General features: G+C 26.9%; 1 protein-coding gene across 1 annotated transcript; it reads right to left on the bottom strand.

Moving 5' to 3' along the window:
* Nucleotides 1-1,048: 1,048 nt before the first annotated feature.
* Nucleotides 1,049-11,122, bottom strand: LOC113368334 (proton-coupled amino acid transporter-like protein pathetic). The gene is made up of 8 exons (XM_026609882.1): nucleotides 10,910-11,122; nucleotides 2,844-3,159; nucleotides 2,656-2,747; nucleotides 2,498-2,583; nucleotides 2,058-2,415; nucleotides 1,804-1,985; nucleotides 1,556-1,728; nucleotides 1,049-1,349 (listed from the first exon to the last, which is right to left on the bottom strand). Exons 1-8 carry the CDS (start codon nucleotides 10,940-10,942, stop codon nucleotides 1,108-1,110), a joined length of 1,482 nt encoding a protein of 493 aa, XP_026465667.1. The 5' UTR covers nucleotides 10,943-11,122; the 3' UTR covers nucleotides 1,049-1,107.
* Between the last annotated feature and the right edge of the window lie 217 nt (nucleotides 11,123-11,339).

The following is an 11,339-nucleotide window of genomic DNA, read 5'->3' on the forward strand; positions in this document are numbered from 1 at the left end:
GTATAGTCACAAAAAATTCAGATAATTTGACATACCAAATATAGGCAAGTACTCTTGTTGTAACTAAAACATATTTTCATGCGATTCGTAGCTTTGAATATCGTAAGTAAATCAAAACTTTTTTACAATTTGGCATTTTACAAGATACTATATCTAGCAAACTACAACCAATCAATTCAATACTTCTTCGTGTTCTGAATAACTTTTAACCGTCACATAGTTTTTAATATAAATATAGCACATCTATTATTAAATTTGCAAATGCAATAAATTTATTGTCAAATGTCTTATTGTCATCTTATTTTACAAAAAACTAAAAGATTATTTTATCCATAGTCATTAATGTATTATATCGTAAATGTCACATGCATTAATCTTCTGTACAAAATTAAATATTATAAATAATAATCATTATTTATTATAATTACCTATTTCATCAACTATATTTGTTTGATGAAAAATACTGATGGATCTTCGAATACTAGATTATTTATGTATTGTTTTTTTGATAAATATTTTTTGGCAAATGGATATTAAACGGTTTACTTATAGCGATTTCACATTTAAAACATAACAATAATATAGTTTTTATCTTAAATTGAGGTAATAATTAATTTCAATACAAGTATCTCTTTAGTTTCGAATAATCACATTTGAAGAATCCATTAATTTTCAAGGCAAATATTTTTATTCTATAATTTAGTATTCATACCAATTTCAAATTAATTTACACCTAATAGAAACTAATCTAATTTGGTACGTATTATAATAGGACATAATGTCTAAAATTAACAATATAGATTTGTAAAAACTTATTTTTTAAACAAATGATCACAGTTTAGGAAACACACTTCACACATATATAATAAAAATCTATATATGTGAAGACAAATATATAATCGACATTGAAAGTGCGTTAAAATAGCGTCTAAAATAAAATAAATAACAACTTGCAAATACATTATAAACCAGTATCATTCATAAAAATCACACTCGCAACATCACATTCATAAGTTTCCCTAATACACAAAAATGTGTAATGAAATCTCCTCTTAAAATAAATATTATTATCAAATTCTCATTCAAATCATCACTTACTATAAGGATTTAAATTTCCGGATCGAAAATTTTGGCCACACTCGTGTACGTGCCGAATACGAAACCCAATAGGCCAAAAATGATGATAGCAATGTCTTTCCATAGCATCCAATTGAATTTTCCAAGATTGTGTGGCCAGAATGTGATAATTTCGATAATCGAAGGAAACACAATGGCTAAAGCAGAGCTGCTCACAGCTCCAACCAAAGAGATCACAATACCCAAATTGGGTATGATAGCTGCTAGTAAAACTAGTAAAAAGAAACATTTGATTAAGAAAAATATCTCTCGGATAAAATGAAATATAGTGTACATTCGAAATAAATTTTTAAAACGGAATTACAATACAGTATAGAATAAAGAAATGTGAAGTTCTAAAATCGTTCTAGGTAAACGTACGATCAAATGTAACATCTTTTATATAAATTAAATAGAGAATAATATTTTTGATACTTACATGTGAAAATAACTAGTCCTGTCCGGAGCACATATTCTCCAATTTGCTTATGACGTTCGGTGGTCAAACGTTCGCTAACCATGGGCCACAAAATATTCATTGGTACATAAAACTGCAAACCGTAGGACAAGAAAATAGCCAAAGCCATCATAACTCGAACTGATTGTGCCAATCTATAAAAGAGCATTATTATTCATATTGATATTATAAATTATCATTTCTTTTTATGATTTTTTCTCTATGCTTACATATCATTTGGTGGCAAATTAAGGGTAATGCTTCCGAGTTTGACGGCATCACCATATTTCAAATATCCGAAATAACCAACTGCGGTATAAAGGCAAGCTACTATGACCATCGATGTGTTCAATACGCCTGTCAAACCTCCAAAATCTTGTGGTGTTCGCATATTATTTTCTAAAGGAAGAATCTAGAATAGAAACAAATCAATTAATTGATATGTTTGAAATATTATTCAAAGTCTGTGATAATTGTCACTTACCACGCCAATTCCTTCAAAGGCATAAATTGCCGTACCAAAGTACAAAGGCAATTGTTGCCAACTCGCGAACGCAGCCACTGTGGAAGTACTAGGTAAATCTTGAAGCATATAGAAAAATGTCACAGCCAAACCAATTACAGTCAAAACCGCAGCAAATAAAGATACAGGCGTTAAGTATTTTAAATTTTTAACCCAATTCAAAAAAATCATCGGTAAAAGTAGAAGAATTAAATAGATGTGTACATCTAGTAATATGTAGTAGTGAGCTATAACGCCTTGAAGATTGGCGGCAACAAATAAGAAGTAGACGCAGCAAAATCCTATCTGTGTTATGCAAAGGAAAACGTTGATAAGGATTCTGAAAATGAAGATAAAATAAAATTATCAAGAATTATTCAACGTTTAAAATTATATTGAATTATTTCTGTTACTATTCTTACTTCATAAACTGAGCATATCGCCTCATTTTAGTGGGACCAGTTTGAAAAGCGACAAAAACGACATCAGAGAAACCAAGAGCGGGAACCTGAATTGACAAATTTGTTAATGACAATGAATTTTTAAAAAATATATAATTTATAAGTATTACTGGTCGTACCTGGCATCTATTGCAAAGCTCATGCGAACATCTCACTAAAATGTGCATACAGTGTGTACATATGAAACCCATCAACAAAGTGCCGAATAAGCCTGAAATAATTCATAAAAATTGAAAAAATGCTTTGTGAATTGTGGACACACTATTCTTTTCATTTTTAATTTTTTTTTATAAATTTTTAATCTTACCTACTACCAAGCCAGCGTTCCTAAACGCATCAGGCATGGCGAGTATTCCTGTACCAATATTCGCCTTAAGTAAATGTATCATGGTATCCAAATTGGACGTAGGATGTTCCAATGTTCGATTGAGCAAAGGATTTTCGACGTCTTTGCCGGATCTACTAATAGGTGTGATTGAAGAATCATCGGTGACCACGTCCAGGAGCGCATTTTCTGGCGAACATCTAATATCAGGCCTCGGTGGGACTGATACATGGTCCTGGTTGATGGACTCTGCATCTGAACCGCCCAGTAGAAGAGGTTGGCGCTCTTCGTTCATTCTCTGTAAAGGAATTTTTGATTATTATAATAAAATCATAGAAAAAAAACGTTAACCGAAAGTTAATGCAAATCCCAATATTAATAGGAATAATTTAATTATTATAGTAACCAGTAAATCTAAAAATCTTTAGATTTAGAATATATAATTAATATTAACTCCCACTGCACCTTGTGCAGTTCAGCAGATAGTATATTAAACACGTTTTTTAAATAACTAAAATTAAGTTCTTCGGATGTGTTGGATTATTTTAATGACATTCAATAGAATGTTACAAACAATATATGGAACATAGTAATTTCTTTTAAGCAATTTGTGCAGATTTGGTTTTAAAGATCCAGATGTGTTAAAATCAACTACAGATAAAATGTTATTAAGTAATAGCGACGAATAGAAGTGAATAATATATGAGTGCCCAATATAATAAAAGATATTATTACTTGGATTTAAAATAGTGTCGTTTAAATGTCCTCTACATTTTTACTAACCTGCACTATTTTTTAGTAACTATCACGTAAAAACTATTCACAATTGAAAATAGTAATAGTTAACTCCTGCTTTGGTTAAAATATTAAGCGGTTCGTTTAAATTTTTAATATTAAAAATGCATTATTTTCTATCTATATGGGTCATTTTTTCATTATGTTAGATTAAAACACGAACAAACAAAACAGCGGAATAATGTACATTTTAACGACAGACTTTTATCAAAAATGATGTCATGTTTTCACGATAAACTCACATGTTAATGTTATTATTATTCTTTATTCCATCCGTATAATGGCATATGCAAACGATCTCACAGAACACTCAGTTACAACTGACCCACGAAAATTTTTAAAATTTAAATTTATTTCATAATAATCGTGCGCAAACTTTGTGATAGCTTTGAGTGTTTATCATTGACAATGACCTGATGATAAAAAAATTATCTTGAATTTATAATGTCATCGGATGAATTTTTAATTAAGGAAAGTGTTAGATAATTTGTAACTCGCAAGATTTAATTTGTTGTCAATGTTGTTTTTGATAGAGATTTTTCGGTTATGAGAAACGCAATCAATAAATAGAATTTTAAAAGATATTTAGAGACACATACGATATCATTCTGATTTTTGTTTGTTTCGCGATATACAGGTATTATATCCCTCATACAAAAACCTATATTATGTTTTATATATTTAACCATTAACAAAATCTTTTGATTAACTGCTGTACTGTTTTATATTATTTCTGTAATTTATATTCATGCTCTATACATAAAATGTATGAATATAATCGGAACATTAATATTTTCCAAATAAAATCTGTTTCCACATAGTTCGAAAAAGTACAAAAAGTAGTTTGCTTCAATTTAGAAAAAAAAAATGGTACAAACTTAGAGATCTATTAATTATTAAAAAGATATAAATAATAATTATATGATTAGTAGTTCATAGCTAATATTTTATAGTATTTTTGTTAATACCCAGTTTTGTAATTGCCAAAATAAAAATAGAAATAATTGATAAATTACATGTATATTCAAGCCAGCTTTATTTATTATAGTACATTAGACTCGTCAAGATTCTTATTTGAAAAGCTCAATTTAAAACTTGGTTGACACATTTCAAATATATATAAAATAAATATAGAAAAAAGTAGCAAGTAGATTCAGAACGGTTACTGAATTTATTTAGAAAATTATATTCGATAATGTTTATGAACTTTTTGCACAATTTGATCATTTGCAGTATTGTAAATAATAATTTAAATACACAGGTATATTAATATGGAATTCCATCTCATTTGATCTAATTTGATTTTATAAAAACAATATTTAAGAATTCTTTCACTTTTAAAAATTAATGCGTAGTTATGGAAATTATATCTAATTTATGAGACAATGAATTTTGTAATTCTAGTATAGTCATTAAAATATAATGATAAAATAAAAAAGAGCAAATTAGATTATTGCTAAAGAGGTTACTAGAAGCTTGCACTGTAGATAACATAGAATAAAAAATGATATAAAATGCACTTTGTGAGTTGGCATGCAATTTTTTATAAATTTCTTCCGAGATTCCAGTAAATTCGAATCATCGGGGACAGAATGTCTGTATCAAACAATTTATTGATATGAACTCTAAACTCTCTCATTATAACCAGTTATTGCGTGCAGTTAATATGATTTTTTAATTAATTATCACACGCTGGTAACAGATTTTGATAACAGGCGATTTTTGCAGACGTTTAACCTCATAACAATTCACATACTGATAATGGAAATGAAATGTAGTAGAAATAAAAGTAAATATGTAACAAAATGGAGTAGAAGCTTTTTAATTATTTGGGTGAAATCATATTTTATAAAATTATTTTTGTATTGAAAATCAGAAATATCGTAACGTTGATAAATATAATTTAGTTTAAAATCTGATATTTCTGTCTTTGTTTGATTGTATATATTTCAATACCAATTGTATATTTTAAAACTACTCATTTACCTTTGATTTGAAGCTTCAATAAAATTGGCATTCGCGCAGCTCTATAAAAGTTCTTAAAATCGTTAAACATCTTTTTTTTCAAATATAACATTGTTAATAAAAAAAACTCGCTAAATATTTTTACCAAAAGCATATTTAGTGACCAATAAAGAATTACATACACTTTTATGTGAATTTACACATTTATTCCACTTTGCGTATAACCTTTTTTTTAAATACATAAAATGTATGTATGTACTTGGATTTTTTTAAATTTTTTAAATGTTTTTGCCTTAATGTACCATTTTAAGTAGAGGATTTCAAGCTACCATATCGTATAAAATTAAATTTCACTATTATATAAAGCAACATTATACTATTATAATGGATGTTCATTCGTATGAAACTAGCATTTATTTATTATTAGAATCAATAACGATGGGCACTATATTTTTCATTAACAAGAATTAAATTTAATTTTTATTTAATCTATAGGGGTATCGTATCATAACAATGCTGGTATTTGGATTTTATGTGTATTTTCATTAACATGGTTTAATAAACCATTTTACAAATTTAATAATACTACACATCAAATAAATGTAAAGTATTGTTGGTCAGAATTGTTGAAACTATCATGAATAATAATTTCAAACTTAAGCTTCGATGCTACCAAATGCAATTATTATCTTTTCGATAAATGAAGGAAATTTACCGAATATTTTCAAACTTTTTCGTGGCTGATTATTTTTAAAAAAATATATCTAAAATAAAATCATACCTATTACCGTAGACTCGAAAAACATTTGGTATATCATTCATTAATTTTAGGTATTAAATTAATAAAAAAACATTAGAAAAATAGATAGTTATTGAAATTTATGTATATGACTTATATATAAACCATATCATTCCAAGAATCCTGTATGATTATGAAGTATAAAGTGAATAATTGCACGCAATTCGAGTTAAAGCGATAAGTTCTGTCACAGTCGTATGGAAAGTATATGACATGTTTTGTTTTATGAACCGTGAACTTTCGCAATGAAACATGATTCTCTTCTCTGATGGAATGTTCAACAAATTATCATACCACGTGCCTTTCGTATGACGTTAAATATGTAATAGCTCATCGCTAGTGATAAAATATTAAACCGAACACGTGGTCGGGGATAAAGTTAGAGTGTCAGATGTCATTATCAGTCAAATCATGTAATTTGAGTAATTGGATCTTCATTTGATAGTTCTGATTCATCGAGTAACAATTCCATGATCATATGCCTCAAAATGATTTTAGGCAATAAAAGCTTGTTGTATGAAAACATTGGATTCATCGTTATTTTTTTTTAAATAGAAAATTCAAATATTCTATCCACCTGTATCAGAATTCCTATCAAATATGAATTTGAAGTCAAAATATCAATAACAATTCGCGTGTGCCAAACCGGCCATACATTTCCATAATTACAATCGTTAATCAAATAATAATGATTGAGTTGCAATATGAATGATAAATTCTTTGCCGTTCGCATTACAACTGGTAATTTCCATCGGAAGTATCAAAACAAATCAAATATGTAACTTAAGATTAATTATATGGAAAAGTTACACTGGTCAACAATAAAGCGATAAAGTAAACTATCTATGCCAAAGCTCCCGTTTACGATTATTTATTCTTCCCAAGCCATTGTATGCTTCGTGCATTATCAATTGCATTTTTCGGAACCGGCATTACGAAATATTCCCCAATAGGCAGATGTGTTATAGACCTTAAAAGATTAATCAATTTAAAAATTTAACATTTGTACATCCTCACCATGCAAATAGCATTTTACTCTACTAACATGCAGACAATTCCAAAAGGGATGATATAAAACCAAGTCATTTTTTTATAAGAAAATATGAATAAAATATGATCCAATCATATTAAATTTATTTGGATATAATTGAGAACTATTTATTAGTAATATTATATATAATATAACAAAATTACCGGCATCAATCAGAACGAATTTTAGCACGAATAACATGCAGTTAACTACATAATTTGATTTTTTTTAGAAATTAATTAAATGAAATAAAAGTACTTTAATTTTTTATCATTTATATTACTTTTTTGTCTTAATAACAAATTATATGGAGTATTATTGAGTAAACTAAATCCTTGTTTTGAAATCGTTAAAGAGCATCTATTCTACGTTTTTTTTGTTTCAAGCAAAATTATTTAATATATTTTCAATAAAATATTCGTTATTGTAGTATTATGCAAATCATGACAAAACTCTGCAAATAGTTTGAACAAAAAATATATTTAGCGACCATTAAAAAAATACAGGTGTTCTTATACTTTGCGTATAACCGTTTATATAAATATTATATTATTTTCTTAATCTTAATAACAAATTATATTGAGTATTATTGAGTATACAAAACAAAATCATTATTTTTTTCAATGATGAAAATATAAATATAAGATGATCAAATCATATTAAATTTATGTGGAAATAATTGAGAACTATTTATTAGTAAAATTATAAATTTCAACACGACTAACATGTAGTTAACCACGTAATTTGATTCTTTTTAGAAAATTAATTAAATGAAATAAAAGTGCGTTAATTTTTTATTATTTATATTATTTTCTTAGTCTTAATAACAAATTATATTGAGCATTTAGATAGATACACAACCAACTAAAGAATCTTATAGTTAATTAAAATGTAAGTAAAAACAAATTATTGCAAAATTTAGCTAATAATCTATTAAATTTAAAAAAAAGTTAGATAAATAGATACATTCAGCTATGTTTAATTTTTCTATTACCTTTACAAAAAATGTCCACTATAATGAATTTTGCATATAAAATGTTATTATACCCAATGTAAGACTTCGATAATGTTTACGTTAGATAAAGAGATGCATCATTTATTAATTATGCAAATATATTAATTGAAATCATTATAAACTGGGATAAATAAACATCATTCGAATATCAATGCGACAGGACTGATTAAATACATAAAAATAACAAGGAAATAGGTCAAGAATTCAAATCATTCTTTATCATTTAATTGATATGTCATTGTTTATTATTTTTATTTAAACATTAATAATTAATTCGCCATATTGATGATTAAGTTTACTAAAATATTTATAGACACAAAACACACCTGTGTTATTATCCAATTATTATTGAAGGGAGGCTGAAATCTAGTTGAATAGGATAATGGAAAAGTTCCAATATAATCCTTTGTACTTTATTTATTACCCGGTAGGAATCCTCCTAGGAGGATTTATTTTCCCAGGTAGAAAAAATTCTTTCAAATCTTCAATGTATTAGCATATACAATGTGTAAATGCGTGCATTATGTAAACATTCGCTAAATGTATATGTGTTATTGATTTTAATGAAACATTAATATTAGTGTTTTGATAACATTGTTTGTTTACAATTCTGAACAATTCCAGATTTTCGTGGGTTTCCAAATGGTCAATGAAACATTAATAAATATGGAAATACATGACTCGAATGACAAATATAGAAAATTAATATTAATAAATTGAACAAAAAAAAAATAAAACTAGACTGTTATTTGTAAGAATTTAAAAATAATTTAATTTAAAACAAGATGGTGAAGATATTTAAAGATGTCCGTTTGTGTTTTGTCGGATGATGACAAGGCTAATTAAAAATTATATACCACATAAAATTTTAGCGAATTACAAAAACAACACAAAAGTGACTCTATTAAAACTAAATGAGCATACAACATGTATTTAGCAATCACATGTGAAAAAAAAACTCAAGGTTAGACACCAAAAATGCAAACAAACAAATAATCTAGTAAAATTACATAAAAACTTGACTTACATTGTTTGTCGATATATTATAATGTGGTTTGGTTGTAGATATAGCCCCATAATGTGTTGACATTCTCGAACAATTTCTTCCTTGATTTAAATGATTACTCTAACAGACCACAGCGATGCTTACAATCAGCTATTTAACAAACATATAGAGCACAAAAAATTTAATTTTAACTTTCTTTACCAGGCACAAATAAAGCAAATTTATCTATGATATAAAAAGAACATTTATAAGCAAACTTCTATATTGCATACAAATTACATAAATAATTTCATGCCAAGAATCTCTATATTTGGATAACAACAAATTCCGCCCTTCTCAACTAATAGCTGGACTGACACTGATATTCAGTTTAACATCAAAGGAGTTTTGAATTCATTTTAAACAACAGGGGTGAGGAACAATTTTGAGAAGCGGTGTGATAAGAATTATTTATGCGCGAATGATTTATAATCGTTGTTATAATAAATCATACATAAACTTTAATATTAAATGCATGATAGCGAGAAATGAATTGTAATGATACTCATATAAAATTATATAATTGCGCTCATTCTATGGGAGTTCCAAACATTTTTTCAGAAAATTATATGATTACAAATCATACATCAAATTTATTATTGATTTATGAAAAACGAATACAATTAATATTACGCATAAAAATTTAATACATTATAAAACCGTACTAATTTAAATTTATATAATTAAGCTTATTTACTGAAAGTTTTATGTAGTTCGATGAAAAACTATATTTTTATTATCTTTCATTAATACAACCAACACATTTAGTATTTATATAATAAAAATATCTGGATTGATTTTTCTTATCATTTTTATCTATATTTAACAACATTTCTCTGATAGTACATGCGGCTTTAACAATTACATTAACAGTTATCTATAAAAATGTATGAACTATTATATCATTTGCTCTTGCACAATTCATTAAAATCTAAATAAACAACAATAATTTGGAACTTGCGTCATTTTTATACTACTCTATATATTTTATTCATAAATAAATATAGAATTTTATTCATAAATAAAAGTACAGACTCTGGCTTTGCCAAAAATATATATTATTTACCTTTAGTTAAAAAAAATGAAATCATATATAATATTAGGTATCCAGAAAAGCTATATATGGTATATGTATAAATGTATGCATATCATCTTTGAGAATCTATAGTCTTTCCTTACAAGGTCACACAGCCAATAATCAGCTGATAAGAATTCTCTATCAAGGTTGTAAAACCCTGTCTGATAAAATACTGAGGTCCCTGTCTCTCACTATGTGACTCACAGCAGGGAATAGACTTCAGGCTTTCAAAAATTTTCCATATCCCTTAATTTAAATCTTCTTACCTGACCCTTAACACTTTTAGTATTTTACTGTCTAATTGCGAAAATTGTCTCTTACCTTTAATATTCCGAGTTGTGTAGAATCAGTCATAAAGATGTAGTAATTTGTTTATGTAATTGTTAAAGATATACAGATATTGTTTATATTTTGTTTCCAAAAATGCAAGGTAAACACTGAGTTTGAGGTTGGTTTTGCAAGATAATCATTTACAGATTCACTTTACCAAATTGTTGCTTGTTTGTTATTTCACTATTAATATTTATAAAAGTCTGCCAATATCTTATTAATTTTTAAACATATGTAACACACGATGCTTGGAAACGTCAAGCATTTTTGGAAATGTCATTTTCATGACTAATACAGGTAGCGTAGAGTATAGGTTTGCTTCGTTACTAGACTCTATATTATTGACGCCATCTAGAGAGAGCTCTACATTCATAAAGATCGCGCTAGAAACGTGTATATATTTTTTATATATCAATATAGA

This window comes from Ctenocephalides felis, unplaced genomic scaffold (assembly GCF_003426905.1).
Source record: "Ctenocephalides felis isolate EL2017-DRISC unplaced genomic scaffold, ASM342690v1 CF-g0.4_SCAFFOLD_01170, whole genome shotgun sequence".
NCBI lineage: Eukaryota > Metazoa > Arthropoda > Insecta > Siphonaptera > Pulicidae > Ctenocephalides > Ctenocephalides felis.